Below are 26,858 nucleotides of genomic sequence, written 5' to 3' on the forward strand. Positions count from 1 at the left end.
AAATTTCTTGATATTGCATGGGGTAAATAGTGAACTCTTTAATTAGTACTGTAATTCTCAGTTTATAATAAAATTTTTTAAATAATTCTTATTGTTAATTTTGTTCAGGCGGTCCATACTTATTATATAAAAAAAAAAAATATATATATATATATATATATATATATATATATATATATATATATATATATATATATATATATAATGTATATATGTATATGTATGTATGTATGTATGTAAACAATCTCTAGTAAATGGTGTCTAAAATAATAGTAAAAATAAATTCAAAAACATTTTTGTAAAAAACTAATTCAATATATAGAGTGTGTGTGTGTGTGTGTGTGTGTGTTAGTTACTTGGAGTAGAAACTGAACTTCAATCCTTAATTCTCCTTAATTATTAAATAATTCTAATCCAAATACTTATAGATAAAAATTTGTGTGTAACAATACTTTCTGTCCTTTACGTCCTGGAGGTCCGTAACCATCAGCACCAGTGCTGCCCTGTTTAACAGAAAAGTGATTATTTATTTATTTATGATGTATTTTACAATGCAGTATAATCAGTCATTTCAAAACAATGGATTCGGTCCATAATTGAACAATGTGTAAGGATTAACTCGACATGCCTTTTCGATTGCACCTTTTGAATGAAATAAAAAAAATAATAAATTTTGCCATGAAAGTTTTACTAAACATTATACTAATTTGTAAATATATAAAAAATTGGGAAAAAGAAATGGAGAAAAAAAAAGTGATTTACTAACAGAACATTAATGGAATTAGTATGATTAATGGGCAGGTATTAAATTTGCCAAAGTTTTTGCCAGTTCAGGACAAAATAACTCTAATAAAACAAACAAAAAAAAAGCTTTATTCTAGTACATTTACTAAAACCTTTACCAACTATATTTAAAATTATAAATTCAACGTTGACCTTCAGATTGGTTTTTGTATTACTGTCCACCTGGTGTTTGACATCTCATGAATTTAAACTGTAGCTGTGAACAGGTTTTTATTCATGTGTTAATGTAGTTTTGTACATCATGTCTAGACTTTTTTCAATCCTCCACTTTTTATAATTTTTTATTTATAATTTTTTTGTCTACATTTTAAATCAGTTCAGTTCATACTGACCGGTAGTCCTCTGAACCCCTCTGGTCCATTGTCCCCTATATTGCCAATGTCACCCATCGGACCCTGAAAAGATCATTATAATTATAATTAACGCATTTACACACCCACATGTTTTGAACACAGATTTTCTATGGCATTAATGGCATTTGAAAAAAGATATAATGGTTGAGGACACGCTATAGGAATTGTCTGAGTTGAGATTGTAAATCAAACAAAACTTTCAAAACCAACATTGTAATCCTATGCATTTTTTGCAAGGTTTCACTATTCAAGACCTCCACTCTTCTGGGAAGATGTTTCACTAGATTTTGGAGTGTGCTTGTGGACATTTGTGCTCAATCGACTTTAAGGGTGTTAGTAAAATCAGCTACTGATGTAGGTGAGTTAGAGGCCTGGGGGGTGCAGTCAGTGTTCACATTTATCCAGTTCAATAGGGGTTATAGCAGGAGATCTTCCACTCCATCCCACGCAAAGCAGATCAGAGTTTTTCCTGCTGGAACAGGTTTGGCTCTCCTAGTTCCAGTGAAGGAACTAGTGGAGAGAAATGTCAGGTGACCCTGTATTATTAATATTATTAACATTTTTCTTTTGTTCATATTTTCATGTATGTATTGTTAATGATGGTATTCCCTTATGAATAAAACTTTCTTTAGGCTTCTCCCATTAGGGGTCGCCACAGCGGATCATCCGCATGTTTGATTTGGCACGTTTTTACGCTGGATGCCCTTCCTAATGCAACCCTTCCCGTTTATCCGGGCTTGGGACCGGCACTAAGAGTGCACTGGCTTGTGCAACCCTAGTGGCTGGGGTTGGTTCCCTGACCGGGGATCGAACCCGGGCCACAGCGGATCCTCCACGTTTTGATTTGGCTCATGTTTTTACGCTGGATACCCTTCCTAACGCAACCCTCACCAATTTATCCGGGCTTGGGACCGGCACTGAAAGTGGGTGGGGTTGGTTCCCTGACCGGGGATTGAACCCGGGCCGCAGCGGTGAGAGCGCCGCATTCTAACCACTAGACCACCAGGGAACCTTATTTCCTTATGAATATAATGCCATATTCTGTTTCTTGAACACCAATATTTTTACCTACAGACTGACCAGGCAAACTGTGAACATGTAAAAAAAAAAAGAAATTTAATAAGCCACCACTAGATTCGTGTTTGAAAAATATGCTGGTTCTGTTACTTCCAGGGAAAAGATAAAGAAAGTGGGTATGACATACTCTTGGTCCTCGGCGTCCGGGGTTTCCTTTGGCCCCTTTATCCCCAACTGCACCATACAGCCCCTGAGGAGAAACCATCAGGGACAAAAAAAGCATACAGATGTTTATAGCTGATCACAATGAATGTTTCTAATTGCTTAAATGTGATCAAGTTAGTTTTTGGTACACAGATTTGGTACCTCTGGATACTGATGATGTTCGATCGCATTACACTCAATACACAGCAATAATTAAACGCACACAGCAAATCCTTAATTCCTTCCTTCCCTTTAACATCCATCCATCCATCCATTCATCCATCCATCTATCCCTTTCCCATCCACCCATCAGAGAGTGATTTTTATTTTTATTTTATTTTATATATATATATATATATATATATATATATATATATATATATATATATATATATATATATATAAAATATATATATAAATATTAATAAAATTCCATTTACAAATTATTATTAAACACCAAACATCAGAATTTTGAATCTGATGGATCTTATTTGGTTTTCTGATTTTTTTTTTATTGAAATGGTTTTGGATATTGGTACCATTGTATAATGTTTTTTTTTTATAATTAATATTTATTTTTTAAACCACATTAAATAATAAAAGAAATTACATACACAAAGATGGATGACAGATCGATTGATTGATTTCATGTAAAGCTGAAACACTCAGGGGGCAAATATTTCAAAACATTTCATTTTGCGAAAAATGACGGGGAAGTTGAGGATGTTGGAAGAAATCAAACAACCCCAGGTTGGCGTGATACTATTACTTTTCTTAAGCTAAATATTTTCGCTTGAACTTTTGTATTAACTACTAATGATGCAGGAAAGCTTGGACCTACCCGAACTCCAGGTAGACCTTGATCACCCTTCTCTCCTTTGAATCCATTTTCCCCAGGAGAACCCTAAAAGGGGAGAGAGAAATAGAGAGCAGAACATTATGACCTAGAAAAAGGCATAAGCAGGGAGATTTATTTTTGGAAAAGAAAAAAAAAAAAAACGATTAGAAAGTAGTTGATTCTAGTAGTAGTATATTGATTATTATTAGTCCTCACCCGCACTCCAGGGTACCCAGCGGGACCCTGTGGTCCTGGTTGTCCTTTTGCAGCGGATGAAGGTCCCTAAAACAATATTAATCCCTTATATGTTTGTCATTTCAAGATGATTCTGTTACAAGTACAAATAACAGAACCACCAAAAAAAAGATCTTTCAGATGATGTACTTCCATCAGATCACACCAAGGTGGGTGGTCACGTGATCGATGTTCATGCTGCTTAATCGGGGGGATAGAGTAAAACAGTAAGCAGAGAATAGAATAAAAGCATGAAAGGTTCGGCCGTCACTGCGAAGAAGCGATACAACTGATTAAACTGTGAACCGAAGATGTGAGATGTAGAACTGGAGAGATGATGTTACCACACTGACTCAAAATGTGAATAGAATAAGATTTAGTATATACAAACAGGATGAACTGGAATAAGAGGAAACGGAGTATAAATGGTGGTGGGGGGGGATTAGTGCTCTGGAAAAAGAATCGATTGAAAGAAAATTGGAGAAGAGTGATTTTTTTTTTTTAATAATTCAAAATATATTAGATCATTTATTTTTTATTACATTTTATTCAATGTAATAAAAAATAAATGATCTAATATATTTTGAATTATTAAAAAAAAAATTAATAATAATTACGCCTAAAATATAATAACAATTAAATAAAAATGCGTGGAAAACAAAATAAATATATTAAAAATATGGAAATAGAATAGAAACGATTGGAGTACAATTAGAATGAAGTGAAATGTAATCATGATAAACAATAATAAGCTTAATTAAATATAATAATGGAATAGAAATAGTGGAATGAAATAGAATGGCATAAATGTAATATATAGAAACATAATGAAACAGGATGATGTTGAATGGTATTCAGTATAACAGAATAAGTTGAAATAGAACTGATTGGAATCAAATAAAAAGGTTTAACAGTCACTGCAAAAAAGAAATAGAAAAAAAAATTAGATAAAAACAGAAAAGAGGATGCCTGAAATGTAAGTTGTTTATTTTTCGCTGAAAATTTATAGATTAGAGATGATGTAATAGAATTGCGTTACCGGCAGCCCTGGTGGTCCCTTCTTCCCCAGAAAGCCCTACAAAACAGGACAAGTGAGACATCACTGTGCTCAGTCACTCTGAATTCCTCCAAATTTATGTTTGCACTCCAAATATTTCCTGCTATGGCATACTTTCCTCATGAGCAATATAACACATGACCCAGGCAACAACACTGATCTAAACATCATCCAAACACGCTGACGGAAATCTTCACATCGAGCACTCTTAAGCTTAAACTAAACATCAGTACATTAGCTGAGACTCTGCACACTTACATTCTCTCCACGCTCGCCTGATGCACCTGGAGCTCCATCTGGGCCTTGGTCCCCCTAACAGAAGGGTAGTTGAGCTTTTTATTTTAATTATCAGTAAATACTGCAAACTGACCGTTTTGCTTATGTACAATTCTGCAAGTAACATAATCATTAATATTGATTGATTAGAGACACTTACAGAAAAGCCCGGGTATCCCAGCTCACCCTTCGGACCTCGTAGGTTGCTGTCTGCTCCTGGAATGCCCTTTTAAGCACCATTTCATGCAAAAAAAAAAAAAAGAAATGACATATTTAATGCCTAGTCTTATAAATAAAAAACAATTATAATAATAAAAATTAAAACTTATTTATTTCAAATAATAGATCACCAAAATTTGAAAGCATTGGAATTGGTCTTTATCAAATAATGTAGTATTTGCATATAATTAATCTGCAAATAAATTATTTAAAAAAAAAATCGTAAAAAAAAAAAAGTGCAATAGAGAAAGGCTCTTTATTGTAATATAATTAATACATCTTTTGTAATCATTTTTGAACCACTCACCGGATCTCCTCTCACACCACGATCTCCTTTCGGTCCTGAACTTCCTCTAACTCCTTTCACACCCTGCAAAGGTACAAGAGACAAAGAGGCTTATTATTGGCTGGAAGGAAATTTAAACATTATATCATTTTGTATTATAGTTTAATTTACATTTAGCCCATTCTGCTGTATGTTTTGAAGTAAGTTCTTCATAGATGTTTATTTTACCATATACAAGTACTTACTGGGCGCCCTGCATCTCCCTTTGGTCCTGGCTCTCCGGTTTTCCCAGTGTCACCCTGTTCAGAACACACAAAATCGGTTGAGTGAATCAGTGCTTTGGTCAAATTCACAACTCGGGAATGGGATTTCATCTTTAACAGTATTCTGGTTTCAGAGCCTACAATATGAATAATATCCTGCACCTAGCTAAGCTTACTCAATAACTTCTTCTTTCGGCTTCTCCCATTAGGGGTCGCCACAGCGGATCATCTGTCTCCATGCCCCTGTCTTCTACATCTGCCTCTTTCAACCTAACTGCGTGTCTTTCCTCACCACATCCATAAACCTCCTCCTTGGCCTTCCTCTTTTCCTCCTTCCTGGTGGCTCCATCTCAGCATTCTCCTACTGATATACCCCATGTCCATCCTCTGCACATGTCCAAACCATCTCAACCTCGCCTCCCTCACCTTGTCTCCAAAACGTCCTACATGCACTGTCTTTCTAATAAACTCAATTCTAATTCTGTCTATCCTCGTCACTCCCAACGAGAACCTCAACATCTTCTTACTCAATGAACTTGTTACATAAAGGAAATATAGATGATCACCTGTTCACCGTTTACACCCGTAAGACCAAACTCTCCATCTTCTCCCTGTTAGCAACAAAAAACATTCAGGAAATATAAATGGTGAGGGTTTTATATGTAAAGAAAAAAGAAGCAGTTTTGGTACGTACCCGATTTCCAGTGTAACCTATCGCTCCCTGTAGAAAATACACAATAGAAATGTTAATAATTTGTTGGTATCAATGTTAATTCATTCATGAATTTATGCAAATTTGCATTAAAAAAAATAAATAAGATTTCGCCCAAGCTTGCTTTTTATAACAGGTTGTAGCAAGAGGATGGATCATGGCTCATGGTGTTAAATGGTTAGAGGAGATAAAAAAAATATATATATTTTGAGTGTTAAACCTTGAGGCCTCTTTTGCCTGCGCAACCTTGGTGTCCTTGAGTTCCGTTCAGGCCCGGCTGACCCCTTACACCCTGTCCACAACAAGAAACCGCATCATTCGACATGGTTTTCGTTTAAAATGGGTTTGAAATATTTTTTAAGAAGAGATGAAAACATACTTACCGAGATCCCATCATCACCAGGAAGTCCAGGATGACCAAATTGTCCTGCTCTTCCCTTTAAATCCAAAGCAAAATCAAGTCATTTTCACTTCACAAGTATAATAATGTATTCCATGTTGACGAGTGTTACTTCATTACATCCCATTTTTTGTTCTCGATTATACATAGATTTCGTAGTGTCAATTACCATACCAAAGATGTGGTAGTCTGATAAACTCTTTGGGTCTGTTCCTATAAAACCTAAAGCTGATTATGTATGGCACGAGTTCACTAACACAGTTAAGCTCCTACTTGATTCTATTTGTTAGTTACGTGCCATAGCTTTTAACTGTCAACTAATCTTATCTCTATTGCGCAAAGACAATTCTCATTTTTATGAGTATAGCGCTTTTAACAATGGACATCATCTCACAGCGGCTTTACAGAGAAAAAGAGGTTATAAAGTTGTAGAACAGAATGTATCAATTCCTGAGATGGTATGAGGAAGAAAACTTGAGAGGAACAGACTCAAAGGGGAACCCGCCCTCATACTCATCACCAAATGTCCATTCATTATAGATTCATCTTTGTTGAGGTGTGAAACAGTGATGTGGTATAAAAATGTGATGATTTTATAACACAATTAATTTTCATTCAATTTGTAGATTAAACAGATTGGATACTTCACCTTTAGTCCTGGGGGCCCAAATACGCCCAATTGGCCAAAATCGCCAACACAAATACACGTCACATTGCAACATTCTCTTGATGCCACTGTCTCCTGTTTGTGTAACATAAGAAGGTCAGGACAGAAATTCCAAAGAACAAAGTATTGGAGGATTTCAAGGAATAAAAGAATCTCACGAGCTGTTCCAGCAGTGCGTTGCCCACGTTCACCATGTTAATGGAAAGCGGCTTGTTGTAGCTGAATCCTCGTCCAAATTCCAGAGCTTGGTAGTCTACATGGTCTTTCAGAGACACTATCACCAGTGCATTTACCCCTAGTGCACAAAGGAAAATAACTCAGACTGAGTACAGGCGAGTACGAATTTAACATAATTTCAACAACACAAATGAAACTGAACGTAATGGAAAATTTGACCCTTAACATGCATTTCCGGTAAAGAAAAAGCTAGCAATTAGTGTAGTAGATTGGTTTAGAATATAGGATTGGATGCCTAGTTTAGTTAGTAACTTGGTACTGAGAACCACAATGCATTAAAAGTCTGATACTGAGGGCATGTCCGCACTAATATATTTTGGTTTGAAAACGTTTCTCTCTCCATGCGGAGCGCTTTTGGACGGAAACGCCATTTTCAAATTTATACGGATTAGTGTAGACGTAGCCTGAGTTGTGATAGGATATGTATGAAAGATTGTACAATTCCTAAACTAGTACAACTAGATAGTACAAGTAATTTCCTTGTCATTCCTAAACTAAAAAAATCTGATATTCCCCCTAATCCATTAGTCACCAGTCTGAGTTATCATACCACTTAGACGGAGGCTCTCTGCACTCGCCTTTAGACGTTCCATGGAATCATCAAATCCATCTGTAAACAGGATAGCCACCTGGGAAGCAAGAAAATACACAATGTTAACTCTGAGCCTATTGGTCCTTGTGTACTTCTTTGTAGGAAATCATTACGTCTTCATATGTGAAATTTAACACTCATGCAACCCATACTAGATATAGCTGGCTCACCCTCACTCCAGCCCGCGAGCTAGTGAATTTCTGTTTGACGGCATTCAGAAGAAGCTCGTTGAACGCCGTAGGGGCTGCGGGTCGCAGTTGGAGCACCTTTTTGACCACGTTTTGGTCGTACTTTTCAAAATTAAAATCATCCATAACTTTCCCGTCTTTGCCAGAGACAAGGAGAAAGCCAAACTTGGTTTCGATTTTGTCTTTATTGACGCAGCAGAGCCCACCAATCGTGGATAAGCGATGAATAGCTGCAGCAACAATGGACTCCGTGTGTGGTCCGAGTAGAGGCTGAGAGCTTGTTCTGCGAGACGTTTCAAATCCAATGCCAATGTCAATAGTGCATCCTAGCCAAACAGGAACAAACAGTGCAGTCAGCAAAGCAAAAGTGCATCACATTCTTACGCCAGTAATTTATACTACAAAATGTGTATATTTTGTCATTAATTAAAGTCAGAGTTTGCTTTGAAATGGCTTTACAGACCTCAATACCTTAATTTCAATTGAGCAAAACAAGGGGCACAATGGCAAGGACAACCTCACCAAATTTTAAGATTCAGTAGGACTCATTAAAAATTTTCTAAATGAACGTCACTTACCCGGAGACTCTGGTATGAAATCAGGTGTGCAAATGGCCTCCAGGAGTTTGTTTGTGGTCGTCTTCAGTTGAAGACTCTCAAATGTCTCGTAGAAAACCCGCTCTTTAGACCCAGCAATTTTGATGAGCTCATAGTGATTTATATCATGCCCGATCCCGATAGCATATACCTCAATGTGTTTTGCTCTGAGATTAGCTAGTGTACTTGCATCTTCTTTGTCATTAGCTTTGCCATCTGTGATTAGTAGCAAGCTCTGGGACACTTTTATCCTGCTTCCATGCTCAGGTGTGAAGTAATCGCCTATTTCTCTCAGTGCTTCCCAAGTATTTGTTCCTTGTTTCCTTTGGGTAATTGCTTTTATGCCTTGTTCCACTCCCTCTGCATTGCTGTATTTGTCCAGGTAGAAGTGATTTAATACTTTGTCACTAAACTGAGCCATGCTAACTCGCCATCTGTTTGGTGCAATTTCCAGTTTTTTGATAATGTTGATAGCGGAACCTTTCACAACTTTCCAGTTCTCCTCAGAAATCGATTCAGACCCATCGATCAAAATGACCAGATCTGCTAACTCCTTTTTACACACTAAGAAAAGAGTAAAAGAAATGTACATTTAAATAACACAATAAAATCAAAAGTACTTTTCATACTCTGGTTTGGAATGCTTTTACCTGGCTTTGTCAGATTGCAGAGCTGTTGAGAAATCGGCTTGTACAGCATTTTAAACGCCTCGTAGTTGTCCACATAGTAGGCCCTTTCGGTATTGCTGGCAATTCGTGTGAGCTCAGACTCCTTGGCATCTGCAATCCCAACTGCAAACATGTTGATCTCGGAACTCGCAAGATCTTCCGACCATGTTGCAAGGCCAGCATAATCAGCAACTGGACCGTTGGTTATCAAGCAGAGGACCTGAGGAACATGATTAGTCCGCCGTCCTCCATGTACCGCGGCAAAGTAGGAGAGGGCAGATTTCAGAGCCTGGGCTGTGTTTCTTCTCCCTCCTGGAGCGTGTATCTGTGAGATTGCTTCCAGAACCTTCTCCTTGCTGTTGTACTGATTTAAATTTATCACGGATTTAGACTGGTCGGAATAAACGATCACTCCAAAGCGCACTCGCTTCTCCCCAACATCTGCCTTTTTCACCACCGCCCCAATTAATTTTTTCATCAGCTGGAAATTTTGGTTTTCGGGACTGCCAGAGCCGTCCACCAGGAATATTACATCCATCAATTCAGGCCTTTTGCACTCTAGCGAGCAAAACAATCAAGAGATACCATGCTAGTTAGCAGTAGATTTAGATTTTATGAGAATTCAAAATACCTGTCGTTGGTATTGAAAGCCTAATACATGCACGACTTACCAGTATTGCAAATCTTGAAAATAATCTCACTACCCATGGTCTGAAGGGAAGCAAAATTGTTGTCTAGATAGACTCTTTCATAAGATCCGGAAATATCAAGCAACTGAGATTTACTTGCGTGTTGCAAACCGATAGCGTAAATGTTGATGTTCTGCTCTCTAAGAGCTTTAGAAGGCTGCACTACATCGTCTTTTGACATACTGTCTGTAACAAGTATTAGGAACTGCAGGGTCTTGGGACGTCCCCCACTGGACTCCTGAAAAACTGATAAAACCTCTTGAAGTGCCCTGCCTGTGTAGGTGTTGCCCTTAAGCTGATGAATGGACGCAATTGTCTTATGTAACGAGTCTTTATCGTGAAAGTCATTTAAAGCTAATTCCACGTGCATTTGTGTGCTGTATTGAACGACTGCAAGTCGCACTCTGGGCGCTTTAACTGGAAGTTTTTCCACGGCAAATCCTATTAGTTCCTTTGTCTTTTCAAAGTCTTGCTCATCGACAGAATCCGCACCATCAATCAGGAAAACAACATCTGCCAATAGGTCCTGACAAGCTGTAAGACAGGATAGAAGGAAGTCAGTGATGACATGGTTGATTTGGTGAACGTTTGAATTGATTTAAAAACATTTAAAAAAAACACAGGTGGTCTGGTGCAAGTGCTCTGACAAATGTACCTTCAAATGAACAAATTTCCTTAAGGACTTTGGTTTTAATTAGCTTAAGGGCATCATAGTTTTGGACATAAAACGTCCTTTTGGGGCTCCCAGAGACGTCCTCCAGCTCGGCCATGTCGGCGTCTTTCACTCCAATAGCATAGATAGTGATGTTCTGGCTCCTTAGTTCTTCAGCTGGAATATGCACTGGCGTTCCAACCGCCTCCGATTTGCCATCTGTGATCATGATGAGTATTTCGCGCACCTTCTCATTGCGGGTTTGCGAAGCCTGCCTGAAAAGCGGGATCATTGCTTCCAGGCCCAGATCAATTCTAGTGCCACCTCCATCCATTATTAGAGCTTTCACTGCTCTTTCCACCTCAGACTTTGTGCTGTAAGTGTCCAGGCGGAAGACGGTGGTTGCGTGGCTTGCGAATTTGACCACGCCGATGCGCACTCTGTTTGGTCCGACCTCGAACATGTGAAGGAACTCCAAGATAAAAGCTTTCATTTCGTCAAAGTCTTCATAGGTAATGCTTCCTGATTCGTCAAGTAAGAAATAGATGTCGGCTTCAGCTGTGAACTGGCAGCCTGCAGTAAAGGAGGAAGAATGTTAAAGATTTTGAAACTTTTTATAACAGAAAACAATTTGAGGCAAATAAAAAGAGTTTACCAACCTTTCTGAAGAGTGATATCTTTGATTATAGGTATGAAGGAAGCGGTAATATCCCCACAAAGGCTTTTTGTTAACATTTTTGACAATGCATTGAGCTCGATGAAACTTTCTACATTAAACACAAATCTTTTGGGTGGGTACGAAGCAATCTCCTTCAATTCTTGTATGTTAACATTTTTAATGCCCAAAGCGAAAACGGTAACGCCTGAACGACGCAGCTCTGCCGCCACATTGGTGACATCATCTGCGGACCATCCGTCTGTGATGACCACTGCAATCTGTTGAACGTGTTCATCACCTCGGCTTCCTCTTCCTTTAGTGAACATGTAGTCCTTTGCAAACCGCAGAGCAGCTCCGGTGTACGCTTTGCCTCTGCCATATGACAACCTCTGCACGTATTGCAAAATTTCACTCTTGTCGCTGAACGTGTTCAAATAAACGTCAGCCCTGGGGACATCGCTGTAGTGAATGATGGCTATCCTCACTTTGTCAATGCCTACATCCAGCCCTGAAATGGTGTTTATGAGGAAGTTGCGGACAAGCTGAAAGTTTTCAGGTCCCATGTTGCCAGATTTGTCGACGATAAACACAATGTCCGCGATGCTTGCGGCTCTGCAGTCTGCAGAGAAACACACAAAAGAAAACCTCGTTTCAGTCATTACTTGATTAGAAACTAGGCAGATTCTGATCTTATAGAGATTACTGCTACAGTTCATTTTTTAGCCACACTAAAATGTTTTTGTTAACAAATTAATTTTTCAGGCGAAAATGAGGCAGGTTGAAGCTTCTTTCTTTTTTAGACAAAACTGCTGTTTTCAAATTTATTCCGATTATCCCAGATGTAGCCTTAGAATCAGCAGTAGATCAACTCACCCTGAGAAATACCGACGACATCTTGCGATTCAGTCGCAGACTTGACTTTCTGTACCACCTGCGGAATGTTTTGCGACGTCATTTTGTGGGTTTGATTCGGACTAGAAATATCTTCCAGCTCATCCACTTCGGCTTTGCCCAAGCCAACAGAGATGATTTGGATTCCATCCTTTTTAGTTGTGCGCGATGGCCGAATGACGCTGTCATTTGATTTCCCCACGCTCGTCACCAGCAGGACCTGTTTGAAGCCTTGGGCGATGCGACTACCCGTTGAAGTATTGAAAAAGTTACGGCGTGCGTATTCAATTGCATTTCCGATTTTACGCACGCCTTTAGGCTTAAGCCGGAGGCTTCGTATGTATGATAAGATTTCATTTTTGCTCTTATTAGTATTAAGCAGAAATTCCTCCTCTACATTGTCGCTAAACTGGGCTAGGCCAACATGGTTACCCTCCTTGTCTACAGAGAGCTGGTTGACCAGTCGTGTCAAGAAGGTCCTGATTTGTTGGGATTCTGGTCTTGATGCTGTACTATCCACCAGGAAAAATATATCAGCAAACTTCAGGGAAAAGGCTAAATGGGGAAAATGAGAAAAATAATCACAAAGGTACGGCTAAAATAGTATCACTTTTTTAAATTATACCCTTTGTATAGTCTAATTACAAGGATGCTGTGTTTTTGCCCATTTATGCTTTTAATTTCCCCAATGGCCTCTATAGAGTAAACAGAAATACAATAATTAGGATATTTACTGACCAGTTGTGCTGTAAAAAGATGGCTTGATGAATAGATAGATACAGGTGCATCTCAATAAAATAGAGTATCGTGGAAAAGTTAATTTATTTCAGTAATTCAACTCAAATTGTTAAACTCGTGTATGAAATAAATTCAATGCATTTTAAAAAGCTGGTCAGCAGAAGGAATCATGAAGTGCTCTAAAGTTTCTTGGTAAACGGGTGCAGTGACTTTTGCAGTGGTTTTCGAAAAAACACAGTGGACCACCACCAGCAGATGACATTGCACCCCAAATCATCACACACTGTGGAAACTTAACACTGGACTTCAAGGAACTTGGGCTATGAGCTTCTCCACCCTTTCTTCAGACTTTAGGACCTTGGTTTCCAAATGAAATACAAAAGTTGCTCTCATCTGAAAAGAGGACTTTGGACCACTGGGCAACAGTCCAGCTCTTCTTTTCTTTGGACCAGTAAGATGCTTTTGACGTTTTCTGTGGTTCAGGAGTGGCTTGTGAAGTTCACAAAAATTCTTGAATGGATTTTGCCTGACGAGACTCTTAAAGCTGCAGTTCTCTCGGTTGGTTGTGCATCTTTTTCCTTCCACTCAACTTTCTGTTAACATGCTTGGATACAGAACTCTGAGAACAGGCAGCTTCTTTGGCAATGAATGTTTGTAGCTTACCCTCCTTGGGAAGGGTATCAGTGATTGCCTTCTGTACAACTGTCAGTTCAGCAGTCTTCCCATGATTGTGTAGCCTAGTGAACCAAACTGAGACACTATTTTTAAGGCTCAGGCAACCTTTGAAGGTGTTTTGAGTTGATTTGCTGTTGAACTACTGAAATAAATGAACTTTTCCACAATATTAAAATTTATTGAGATGCACCTATATGAAGACAGACTACATAATTCATCCCAGAGGAAATTTAAAACGGAGTAAAAAAAAAAAAAAGATTGTGATTTTTTTTAGATAGACTACAGTCTATCTGATGAATTGCAATATACTGTGAGTCAAACTTGGTCAAAAATAAAGTGTTATATTACCTCGTAATTGGTCATCGACCGCAGTACACACTCTTCTGCGTAGATTCTCGATTATGCTTAGTAAATTTGGGTAATTTTCCACACTAAACAAGAATTCTTTTTGAGGACTGTTAGCGATGGCTTGAAGTTGGGCATTATTTGCCGGTCCAGTCTCGACGACGAAGACAACGACTCCCTGTTTGCGGAGCTCCTGAGCTGGCCCTTGCACAGAGTCACTCGACTCTCCGTCCGTGATCACGATGGCAATCTTTGCGGCGCTTTGTTTAGGGTCACTGAAGTAGCTCTCTCGAATGAAGTCAAGAGCGTGCCCTGTTTTTTTTGGTCTCCCCTTGTGATATGTGAGGCCAAGTATCTTTTTGAGCAGATCTTCCTGCGTGTCTTCCTCTCCATTAAATACGACCTCTTGCACTGGTCTGTCGCTAAATTGAGCAAGGCCAACTCTTACGTTTTGTTCGCCAATGTCGAGCCCCTCTACAAAGTTATGGAGGAAACGGCGGATTTCTCCAAATTTCGTATCTCCAATGGTGTCGGACGAATCCACTAGAAAAACAATGTCCGCTTCAGCAATCTCACTGCATTCTAGAATTGGGGGGGGACAAAACAAATTTACTCATCATGCAGTTAAGATAATCTTTTCAAGATATGGTATAATTTGGAAGCTATTTACTGAAGTGTTGACACACTCCGGTAAAATCTGCCTGGACTTCCTCACAGTTGATTCAGTTGAACTTCATGCACAGTTGACTACCTGTTAGCTAGAGTAAAATAAAACACTCTTACCTTGCCACTCTCCTTGTGATTCTTCCACGGTGGTGCACAGTTCACGACTGACACCCAGTGAGATTTCCTTGAGGGCGTTGAAGTCAGACACCCTGTACACATGATTTTTATACGGCTGACTAGCCAGCTTCTTTAAGAACTTCTCGTCAGCGTCTTTGATTCCGATGGCGTACACTTGGACTCCCTTCTGCTGCAGCTCCTGAGCGTACGGTTCGACATCATCCTGGGACTCTCCGTCTGTGATGACAAAAGCGATCTGAGGCACCATTTGGGTTGCCCGACTCCCCGCTTGCTCAACAAAGTGGTTTTTCAGTAAAAAATTCAAGGCCAAGCCCGTGTTGGTGCCACCGGTCTTATACTGCAATCGCTTAATGTAATCGAGAATCTCTTGCTTTTCCTTGAAGGTTTTGAGGAAAAACTCGTTTTTTGGTGTGTCGCTAAACTGGACCATGCCAACCCTGACCTTATTGGGAGAGATGTCAAAGTTGGCCACGACGGACATGAGAAATTCCCGAATCTGTTGGAAGTTCTTTAGACCAACACTGGCCGAGCCGTCCACTAAGAACACGATATCGGCTTTGGCCTCCTGTGTGCACACTGCAAGAAAGAGAAGCTGGATTAAATGTTAGCTAGAAAACTTGGACATGACCCAATTCGCAATGTTAGGTTTAAAAATCACTTTCTCATATTATCATAAGTGAAAAGGAGTGAAAAGGATCTCACCAATTCTTTGGCCATGACCGATGACCAAATAGGACGAGATTACAAAAAGACAAAGTAATCCATAACCCGTCCCCATGGCTGGACCCTTTTTGGTGGCCTGAAATAACAATGTCATTTGTTCTGAGAATTATTACTTTAAAAAACTTTTAGTGCTGCATCAATTCAATAGAAAATGATTATTAATAACAAATGTATAATATTATAGGCTAAACAAATCAATAGACCAAGTTATTGAATTAGTTAAAGAACAATCAACTTGGGAATTTTTATTGAAATTTAGCAAGTAAGGCAGTTATATTTTGATACTTATATTTTATAATTTGGCTAATGAGACACGATCCAAAAAATAATTTAATGTACACCGTACCTTTTTTATATGAATCTTTTCCAGTCGCTCATTTGAGTTTGGGCTGTGACACAGAAACAGTGTATACGGTTAGATTTCCGAGACCTTTATATTGTAGTGTTCTAGCTAACAATTCTGTTGATTCAGTAGTCAGATTTTATTCATTCATATCAACATCTGTCTAAAATACTAATAATCAAAACCTTTTTTTTCCTCCCGGAAAGGAAGGAAGACATATGAAGTTACGCTTAGTCTTTAACCTCCTAAGACCCGAGCTTTGGTTTGGCTTGCATTTTAGATTTCTTCCAGTTATTTGGGGTTAGGAAGAACAAATAATTATAATAACCATATATTTTCTTTAAACATGAAGCTCTTCTTGGAAAAAAATGATATCACTAATGTGGACACTCGGTCTGTATCTACAGAAAACAATAAAGACACCGTTGTGCACAATGTCCACGTATGTGGACACCCAGGTCGTAGGAGGTTAATGAAAGACAAATAGACAAAGTATTTCATTGAAACCAGAATATTATAGTGTCTATTGTGTTTATTTATGGTTCTCTTCTTATATTTAACAAGTTTGATATTTTACTACTATTTTTTTTTACTTGTTTCCAAACACAAAGATCGCTCACAAAATCACAAAAAATGTGCAGGGTGTAGTTCGTTTTTACAAAAAGCTAACCAGTGTCAACATTAAATTCTCGAGTCATTTCACTCTGACACACAGCTCTGAAAATGTATCCTACACCTGTAGCATCTGGAAGGCTTGATTTTTCCGCCACTTCCGCGAGTTTTTCTGCGGCTGTACATCGTCGTCTCACTACCGTATTTTCGCGTATATAAGATGCACCCTGGGTGAGGGGTATGTAAGACATTCTATAAGACGCGTCTTATATACGCGGAAATACGGTAGTGAGATGGTGACGTGGCAACAGCCGGCGATTGGTCATGCGGATCGAGATAACCAACGTTAAGTGGCAAATTTGCCGCCCCTCATGCTCGAGATATTAGGGTTCGTCGACATAAAAGAATAGAATATAACCGATTAAAAATCCTAAGGCAAAGCGAGAATTTGGCGTTTCCACTTCAAAAACGTCGACTTAATAGGGTTGGCGAGTTAACCGAGGTCGAGATAAGTGGGTTTGACTGTATATTAGTTTATATAGATAGAAACTGTTGGTCTTAAACTCTTACACTTTGAATAGTAATGTTTTATGTATTAGTGTGACCCTGGTCAGGGTCATATAGGCCCAGGGATATTTCCAAGGAACTGCGTGTTTGAAAACACCTACACCTTTTTGGTTTGTAAAACACATGCATGTTCCTATTCTTACTATGCAGCAAACTAGGTAAAATACAATAACGCACAAGAATTGAACAGCGATTGGCCAGAAGAATGAAATGCCTGGTTCTGTGGACAGATGAGTAAAATTGGACATTTAAGGCTCCACAAGAAGATTATCTGTAGAACAGAGAACAGGAGAGAAAATGGTAGCACGCTGCCTCACCCTCTTAGCCAAACATGAAGCTTTGGTTGTTTTGGAGAAGGGAAGGTTGGAGAATTATTCTGGGTGAAAGGAAAACTGAACCAACATGGCTACCATTCTATTCTTTAACACCATGCAATTCCGTCTGGACTGCGGCTAATAGGAACCGATTTTACCATACAAGACTTCCAAGCTCTGTAAAAGTTATTTATCGGGCAAACCGTCGTCTGGAGTGATAACTATCATGGAATGGCCTGCCCAGTCACCGTGCCAAAATCCTATTAAACTGAATCACAAAGTCAGAAAGAAAACTTCAACTAGTGTAGAACATTGTTGGCAAGTTTTACGAGAGGCACGGCAAAGTATTTCAGCTGAAATGTTCGGAGAACCGAACCGTCCGTATGCCAAGAGTGTAAAAAAAAAAGATGTTATTTACTCTAAGGGAGGCTTTTTCAATGAAATTAAAGTAACCTTACATGACCGAATTTGTTGCATAGACAGCAAACGGAGCATGAATGTGCCTCGGAAACAGCACTGTATTGTACAATACCATAAACGCATACAAGCAAATTCGGTTCACAGCTTGTATTACACAATTGTTTGTAAAAAAGAAAAAATAATAATAATAATAATTCAGGCAGCAAGTATTTTGATCTGTATCATGAATTAGATCCACAATAAAAAAATCAACTTTATATCATGTAGTACTTTTTAATAGTCAGCATTTCTTTTGAGAGAAAAATCTTTTTTTTTTTTTTTTTTTTTTTGTCTATTAGTATAATCTTGTCAGTAATCCTAACTTACTGAGAACCTTATTAACAATATCACAACCACAAACTTGATAGTTTCTCTTATTCTAAATAATCCCATGTGAGTAAATTTGTTTAAAAATAGCTGAAGAGAGATAAATAAAGACAGAGCACTTACATGCACCAGTGATGAGACTCTGAGGGAAGAAGAGTTTCCAAGCTGAGAGGATACTAAAATACTCGCTGTGAGCGCTTATGGAGCCACTCCTCAATGATTTGGTATGACACACACACACACACACACACACACACACACACACACACACACACACGGAAGGGGAAAAAAACCTAGTGTGAAACTGCTCATAATGAACAGTAGTTTTTGATCCTCTTAAATGTTATTTAATGCACTGTATATACAGTATATGGACAAAAGTATTGGGATACCTGATTTTTCCAACCATATGAGGTTCTTCCCCAAACTGTTAGCACAAAGTTGGAGGCACACAATTGTATTGGACCTCTTCAGATGGGGTAGCATGAAATTTTCCCTTCATGTGAACTAAGAGACCCAAACATGCTCCAGGATGACAATGCCAAACCCCTGTTTACAAAAATCTGCTTGGAGTGGAAGATCTTTTGCTATACAGCGCCAACCCTCAAACCTATTGAACACCTGTGGGATACATTTTTCAGCCTGACTTCACTCTCCGCATCCTCAACTCACCTACATCACCACCTGACTTTACTAAAAACCCTTGAACCTGAATGAAATCTTACACAAATCTCCACAAGCACACTCCAAAATCTAGCGAATCATCTTCCCAGAGGAGTGGAGGTTATTCTAACAGCAAATGGAGACTAAATGTGGAATTGGACAGAAAACAATACCAATCCGCAAACATTTGTCTACATAGTGTTTATTATGAATGAACACATTTCTATATATTCATATATATATATATATATATATATATATATACACAGTACAGACCAAAAGTTGACACACCTTCTCATTCAAAGAGTTTTCTTTATTTTCATGACTATGAAAATTGTAGAGTCACACTGTAGGCATCAAGGGCTATTTGACCAAGAAGGAGAGTGATGGGGTGCTGCGCCAGATGACCTGGCCTCCACAGTCACCGGACCTGAACCCAATCGAGATGGTTTAAGGGTGAGCTGGACCGCAGAGAGAAGGCAAAAGGGCCAACAAGTACCAAGCATCTCTCGGGGAACTCCTTCAAGACTGTTGGAAGACCATTTCAAGTGACTACCTCCTGAAGCTCATCAAGAGTGTGCAAAGCAGTAATCAAAGCAAAAGGTGGCTACTTTGAAGAACCTAGAATATGACATTTTTCAGTTGTTTCACACTTTTTTGTTATGTATATAATTCCATATATAATTCCACGTGTTAATTCATAGTTTTGATGCCTTCAGTGTGAATCTACAATTTTCATAGTCATGAAAATAAAGAAAACTCTTTGAATGAGAAGGTGTGTCCAAACTTTTGGTCTGTACTGTGTGTGTGTGTGTATATATATATATATATATATATATATATATATATATATATATATATATATATATATATATATATATATATATATATATATATAATTATAATCGTTTCAGTTTATGTTCTTTGATTCAAAACTTCATATCCATGTTCATCATTTAATATCAACAGTCTGCTACACTGACTCAGGACTACAGTTTGCTTCTGATCACCATCACTGTACGATGCAAACTTCGTGTATCTGCAATAAATGGACATTCAGTGCAACCCAGATGAGGATGGGTTCCCTCTCGAGTCTGGTTCCTTTCTAGGTTTCTTTCTTATGCCATCTCGGGGAGTTTTTCCTCGCCACAGTCGCCACCGGCTCACTCATCACTCACACTTATAAAGAACATGTTCATTTTTTATCACTACATTATCTGTGTAAAGCTGCTTTGAGACAATGTTCATTGTTAAAAGCACTATACAAATAAAATGAATTGAATTGACTTGAATCATTTACACAAAAAGTCAAACTTGCATCAAACAAAACGTGTTTGTTCATTTTTTACGTTTCTTTTTTATTTCAAAAAGCTTTAAAAGGGAAGCAAGTAAAACTAAAAAGCAGAGTAGCAGGAAGAAGCAGTCTGTGCTTCTACATTTTACCTGGGGGCTTTTGTGGACGCGAGTGAGACAAAAATTCAATATTCCAACCCGGAAAAAAGAACACGTTTTTGCGGGAGAGGGACTGAAAAATCCATCACATGCAGGTCTGTACTGCTGTGTGTGTGTGTGTGTGTGTGTGTGTGTTGGGTTAGTGCTTTGTTAGTTTGTTTATAATCCACTGTTCATACAGTAGAGGAATTTGCTGGCATTGTTGTATAATACATTGCTTAAATGAACTGCATTAAGGCTGCTTATGTTGCGCTCTCTCTCGATCACTCACACACACACACACACACACACACACACACAAAGCATATCTGGGAGCATGTTGTGTATTCCAGTTGAGACATCCAGGTTGTCTAAGTTTGCAGAAAGTATAGCACAATTTTTAAAAATAAATATATAAATAAAATAAGTAACCAGCAATTGTTCTCATTTTTTAAATATGAATTGCTTTTATTTGTAATTTATTTTTTAATCTTTTTTTTTTTTCTCTCTCAAAATATTTCAAATTGCTGACCGTCCACTATTTTGTAAGACTGGCTTTCATTAATCAAGCACTCAGACCAAATAAGGACTGAATATTCATTGGAGATAATTCAAACAGAAATGAGTGGCAGTCTGGGAAAACACCGTCAGACTTTTCTGTGGATCTCCTTCCGGAAATGAAATATTTGCTTTGGGTAAAATCCCTGGCCTTTCCAGATTCTAATATATGCTTTAGCACGTATTATTCTCACCTTGGATTGCTTTGGGAAATCTCAAAAACTTTATTTCAGTGAGACACTGTACAAATTACTACTGTATACAGTCTTGCTCGAATACTGCAAACACACATTTCGAGATCTTGTGTGCTTCATTGTTAGATTATATACTTTAAGAATAGAGCTACGTTCTGCTGAAATCATAAATCAATATGACCTGTTCATCAGCCAGTGTAGAAAAGTCTCCTATTCATTATAAGCATATTACAATGACCATTATGAATGTTTTCTTTGACGTTGGCCACCATAATTGTATCCGTCCTGTACATTTGGCATCATCCAACAAGGCGCTTTTGGTGCATTGCATCAGCACTTTCGTTTCACACTGTCATTTTTTCTACATTTTCCAACACTTCCAGATGCCTTTAGTCACTTCAGTAGTAAATTAGGGTAAATTAGGTTTCACCCCTGTTACATCACGTGGTACAGATAGTTTAATTACATTTTTTGGGTTCAGACAAACAGCAAATCATCAATTTACTTAAGTGCCTTCTAACCTCAAATGCATGGCCCATTCACAAACAGGTCTTTATAGTGCAAAGGCTAAAAGAAAAAAAGATAATATAAAACCAGTCGTTTTGTCCTGTCCTGTCTCCAGGAAGGTGCAGCTCTACCTCTGCCATGTTAATCTGTATTTTACTGTAAGTGACTCTCAGGACACGCCTCGGTCTCAGCAGTCTCATGGCATATTCACGTAGCAGCAGTGTAGCGCATCTAGTAATAATTATATATAAATAAATTGTTTTTTTACTGATGCAAATATGTTAAAAACTATGCATCGTGATACAAATGGCAACTTTTTATCCGATGCACTTTTTTAAAAATCAATGCATCACGTCGTTAACTTTTATGCCGAAGCAAATTGGTGAACTTTAGAGTTTGAAGGGTACCTGAAATTCATAAATGAGTGAAAGTATAGATACTCCATTACAAGTAAAAAAAACGTCACCAATTCCAATATGACTTGAGTAAATGTCGTTGAGTATGTGATTTGAACAGTATTTCAGTATTTGACTCGTATTGAACGTAGGCTCAAAGATGCACTTGTCAACAACCTTCTAACACGTGAGCAAAAAAACAGATGATTTGTGAAGCGTTATTTCCAAAATTACAAATTATATTGTACACCTCAATACTGCAATATCCATCCACCCAATAAACCTAGATCAAAAAAGTCAGTAAAAACAAACCAAAGAAATGTAGTAAAGCAATTTTCAAAAAGAGATCTTCAATTAAGAAATAAAATAACAATTTCATGTCTCATAGTACAAGAACAAGAAAAATAAATGATTTTTGGTCAAGAAAAATCTAATATTCAGCACCGACTGTGTTGTGATTCACCTCTCGGTTTCAGAGAGGAGCAATATTTTTCAACAAAAGCTGGTTCTTAAAGTTTTTGGAATTGATTCAAGCTCTTTTTGGAAGGAAATTGAGGCCAATGAGCGCTAAAAAGATGCAGGTGTATGAGTATTGAGTGGAATAAAAAAGCCACAGCAGATAAAGCTGTAGAGCAAAATAGAATTGGTAAATTCGATGTTAAGTAAAAAATCGAGTGAAATAAAATGTACAGATATTGAAACATAACCCTAAAGTCTTAATTAGAGCTCTATAGCAGGAGATCTTCCACTCCAACCCATGTGAAGCAAATTTTCATAGAGATAGCTTCGAGAATAGGAGCTTTGTGAAAATGTCATGCTACTGCATCCAATGACAATCATTACAATTGTGTACCGGTTTGTAAAAGCATTTATATTTATATTTAAATGATTTTGTAGTGAAGTTATTGTGTGTGTGTGTGTGTGTATATATATATATATATATATATATATATATATATATATATATATATATATATATACACACATACATGCATATCTATCTATATATCTGTATGTATGTAAGTAAAATACAAATACTTTTTTTTCTATTTATGCCACTAAAACAGTCGTTGCTGAGACACAGTACAAAAGCCTGACTATTTGCCAGACAGCCCTACATCTTCACTCTGTCCCCTGCTACCAAGAATGCAAACAGATTATGTTTAAATGGATGAAGGCTTCAAGCTGCTTACTGAAAAGAGTGAACAAGTCAAACTTTTCCAGTTAAATATCATCGTCATCCAACTTTTCCCAAGAGAGCGATGTCTCAGGTCCAAGGTTTAGCCTGTGTAATAATTACCAAGAGACTGGAGCTTAAATCTCAAGATTGGAAAAGAAAAAAATCACTTTCTCAGTAACTCTCATCTCATATAAAAAAAAATAAACAAACATGTAGCTTTTAAGTAACTATATATAACATCTTGTTGTGTAGGCTGTGTATAAACTTTTTGTGTTCCACCAGCTGCAGGCTATTCAGCTGCACAGCTTCAGCTGAAATCGCTCTAGTCTGAAGAGCTTCCCATATAAATATTTGTTTTTAAAAAAGTAAGAGTGCGGAGATCCTTCTAAGAGACCAGGAAGAGGATGAGATGCCTCGCAGAAGCTTGCTGATGATTCACAGGAGGCATTATGATGGAGGATTATTAGGTCATTTTGCCAGATGCACACTGAGCCTAGGTTTATACTGTTTAGAAATTCTCAACTAAGAAATCCATTTTTGGCTAGCGACGAGCAAAACCTCTACGATCCGGCCAATCCAGCCTTGAATAAGACCCGAACTCACCCACCCCCAAAAACCCTTTTATCACCATTTTACAGTATACAACACTAATTCTAAAAAAGTTGGAATGCTGTGCAAAAATAAATAAAAACAATAATTTGCTAATCTAATTAACCCGTTCTGTATTTGATGACTGCAACCTATCTAAAAAAAAGTTGACGGTTCTGGGTGTCCTTTGTTGTATTTTTTATTTCATGAAACACCAAATGTTTTCAATTGGTGAATGGTAGGCCATTTCAACACCCAGACTCTTCTATAAAGGCATGCTATTGTAGTAGATGCAGTTAGCATTGTCTTAGTCAAAAATGCAAAGCCCTTTATAAAAGAAATGATGTTTTCTGTATGGAAGCATTTGTTGCTTTAAAACCTGTATATAATGTTCAGCATTGATTGAGCCTTTCTAAATGTGCAAGATGCCCATTCCACAGGTACAAATGCACTCCAATGCCATCAGAGATGTAGCTAAGATGTGAACTAAGTGCTGATAACAAGCCAGATGGTCCCACTCCTCTTTAAACTGAAGGACGTAGTGTCGATGGTTTCCAAAAAAGAAATTGAAATTTTGATTTATCTGACCACAGAACAGTTTTCCACTGTGCCTCAAACATTGACCTGTTGTCAATTAACCTCACTTATGTAATGTTTCTCCAACTGTTACATTTTAATAACGATCACTTTTTCCAGACTTTTTTTGTGCCCTGTCCCAATTTTTTATTTTTTTCCCCCCTAAGTTTAATGTTCCTCAGTTGTTGTGTACAATGTTCTACTTTAAATTAAAAAAAATGGCTTGATGATATTTGCAAATAAATGTATTTAGATATTATTTCTATTTTACACAGCTTTCCTGGAATTGGGGTTGTAGTTGTGGAAGGAGGGAGCGTTTGCTGCAAAAACCCAACTACTTGCTATTAGTCAATAAGTCAAATCAGGAACAAACTTATTTGATGGATGTTTCACAACATTAAATGTAACTTAAATCAAATTAAATTAAATGTTATTTGTCACACACGTTTATCCAGAGTACCACATACAATGAAATGCTTGTCACGGCTGTCTAATGTAAATAGGATATAAATAAAGTCTATATATATATATATATATATATATATATATATATATATATATATATATATATATATATATATAAAAACACAAGAAATAGACAGAAAAGGATGAGTATGTATAGTGACAGATAAGTCCAGTTTTAAAGTGTCCATGTGCTGATATTAGTGACACTGTGTTGTGAAAGTTGTGCATTTGTGCAACGAAAAAAAAGTGAGACAGAGAGAGAAGTCCAGGTACTAAGTGCTAGGTGTTTCCTGGTTTAGACTTCTGAATGGGCAGAAGCTCCTCCTCATTCTCTGTGTTTGCCTTCAAGGAGTGGAAACGCTTCCTTGAATGCAACAGTGAAGAAAGTCCATTGTTGGGCTAGCTGAGGTCCTTCACTATCTTCCTATAAGCTAATCGCGTCCAATCCTAAATTGTAAGGTAAAGGGAATTTCACTGGTGGTCTTTCCTTAGAAAGAAATGTCCACTCTGGAGGTATTTTACAACTGATAAATAATACAGTACAACTAGAGCATCATATTAGGAGACTGCAGACAACCTAGTAGCACCTGATACAGTGCAGAATGGATGTGTGTGGGAAGTTTTTTATCCACGGCATATCTCCCATTTTCTCTCACTCTCTTGTTGCTTCTGAAACGCACGTAGTGATCCATATGAACTTCTCACGGTGAAGCCAGTACGTCAAAAGAAGTCACTGGAGAATGACGGGCTGCTAGTGGACCAGTTAGCTTTACTTTGGGGTTGTTCAGGAGCACCACAAACCCAAATAACTTTAAAAAAAAAAAAAAAACGCAAATAAGATGGCAAGAAACTATAGTTTCTAAATAAAACTTTATCTGAGTATATCTGAATATTTAATAATTTGAGCAGAAAACAGATTTCATCCTTTTTTTTTTTCATAAGAAGATAAAAATAAAAACCAAAAAAGAATGATCAGATAAGTCATAACAGAGTTTGTAAGAAAAATTATTATTATTAAGTTTGAAGGACTTTTTCAGATTCTTTAAAATTCACTCAGACAATTTATTATAAAGTCGGGTACTGTTTTCGGTGCCCTGAGGAGGCCAGGGGTGCAGTCAGCGTTCACAATAATTCCAAAAGTGGTCAGTAGGGTTGAGCTCAGAGATGTATTGCAGGACATCTTCCACTCCAACCTATCTTTAAAGTCAGATGTTCCAGAACATTTGTCCATATAATGTACTAGTAAAGTTAATAAAGTGAGCACTGTGTTCCTTGATGTAAAATATGGATTGTAAAGGTTATTACAGGGTGTGTGTGTGTGTGTGTGTGTGTGTGTGTTTCAGATCTGAACCCGAGTCAGCAATGGACCCAGATTTCTATTTTTTCAACCACTTTAGAAGCAGGCAAGACTTCTCAGCTAAGTCAGACTATAGGTATATGTATTTATGTATATATATATATATATATATATATATATATATATATATATATATATATATATATATATATATTTATTTATAATTATAGGCGTAGAAGAAACTTTGTATATCTTGTACTTTTGTGTACTTTTTTGTGATGCTCTGACTTGCACTTGGTAGCCATGTCCAGTTATTTGTTATAGAAGACGTAAACAGTATATGGATGAAGGAGCTTATTTATTGCTGAAGCGAAGTGATTATAAATAGTCAACCTCCACATCCCCTGTTTATGTAGCAACTACCCAAAAAGAGCAAAGCTGAAAAAGGGTGACACTAGAATTGTACCACTCCACTGTGTCCTCACTTTTCTCCCTGAGTCTTTTCTATTAGTGACAGTGATTTCATTTATCTTGCTAATTAATGAGTGGAAAAGTAAAAAAAAAACCTCTATATTTATAAAACTATATTTTATACG

The 26,858-nt window shown here is 37.6% G+C and overlaps 1 protein-coding gene and 1 long non-coding RNA gene across 2 annotated transcripts in view; one reads left to right on the forward strand and one right to left on the reverse strand.

The window, feature by feature from the left end:
• LOC124400600 (collagen alpha-6(VI) chain) overlaps positions 1–18,619 on the reverse strand; it is a 29,288-nt gene extending 10,669 nt beyond the window's left edge. The window contains exons 1-29 of the mRNA XM_046872444.1: positions 18,532–18,619; positions 16,133–16,175; positions 15,766–15,862; positions 15,043–15,639; positions 14,263–14,841; positions 12,484–13,056; positions 11,612–12,229; positions 10,956–11,525; positions 10,283–10,834; positions 9,594–10,169; positions 8,926–9,507; positions 8,330–8,673; positions 8,118–8,196; positions 7,489–7,625; positions 7,313–7,405; positions 6,647–6,700; positions 6,484–6,555; positions 6,246–6,272; positions 6,118–6,162; positions 5,534–5,587; positions 5,310–5,372; positions 4,944–5,009; positions 4,766–4,819; positions 4,490–4,525; positions 3,433–3,498; positions 3,220–3,282; positions 2,362–2,424; positions 1,137–1,199; positions 453–503 (exon numbers count right to left, since the gene is read on the reverse strand). Coding sequence (XP_046728400.1) covers positions 453–503; positions 1,137–1,199; positions 2,362–2,424; positions 3,220–3,282; positions 3,433–3,498; positions 4,490–4,525; positions 4,766–4,819; positions 4,944–5,009; positions 5,310–5,372; positions 5,534–5,587; positions 6,118–6,162; positions 6,246–6,272; positions 6,484–6,555; positions 6,647–6,700; positions 7,313–7,405; positions 7,489–7,625; positions 8,118–8,196; positions 8,330–8,673; positions 8,926–9,507; positions 9,594–10,169; positions 10,283–10,834; positions 10,956–11,525; positions 11,612–12,229; positions 12,484–13,056; positions 14,263–14,841; positions 15,043–15,639; positions 15,766–15,841 — 6,153 coding nt within the window. The 5' untranslated portion in view covers positions 15,842–15,862; positions 16,133–16,175; positions 18,532–18,619. The remainder of the gene's footprint in view (positions 1–452; positions 504–1,136; positions 1,200–2,361; positions 2,425–3,219; positions 3,283–3,432; positions 3,499–4,489; positions 4,526–4,765; positions 4,820–4,943; positions 5,010–5,309; positions 5,373–5,533; positions 5,588–6,117; positions 6,163–6,245; positions 6,273–6,483; positions 6,556–6,646; positions 6,701–7,312; positions 7,406–7,488; positions 7,626–8,117; positions 8,197–8,329; positions 8,674–8,925; positions 9,508–9,593; positions 10,170–10,282; positions 10,835–10,955; positions 11,526–11,611; positions 12,230–12,483; positions 13,057–14,262; positions 14,842–15,042; positions 15,640–15,765; positions 15,863–16,132; positions 16,176–18,531) is intronic.
• The window catches only part of LOC124400616, a 43,755-nt gene that overhangs the window by 14,489 nt on the left and 2,408 nt on the right, over positions 1–26,858 (forward strand). Inside the window, exon 4 of the long non-coding RNA XR_006928429.1 lies at positions 26,309–26,398. This is a non-coding gene — a long non-coding RNA (uncharacterized LOC124400616). The remainder of the gene's footprint in view (positions 1–26,308; positions 26,399–26,858) is intronic.

This window comes from Silurus meridionalis, chromosome 2 (assembly GCF_014805685.1).
Source record: "Silurus meridionalis isolate SWU-2019-XX chromosome 2, ASM1480568v1, whole genome shotgun sequence".
NCBI lineage: Eukaryota > Metazoa > Chordata > Actinopteri > Siluriformes > Siluridae > Silurus > Silurus meridionalis.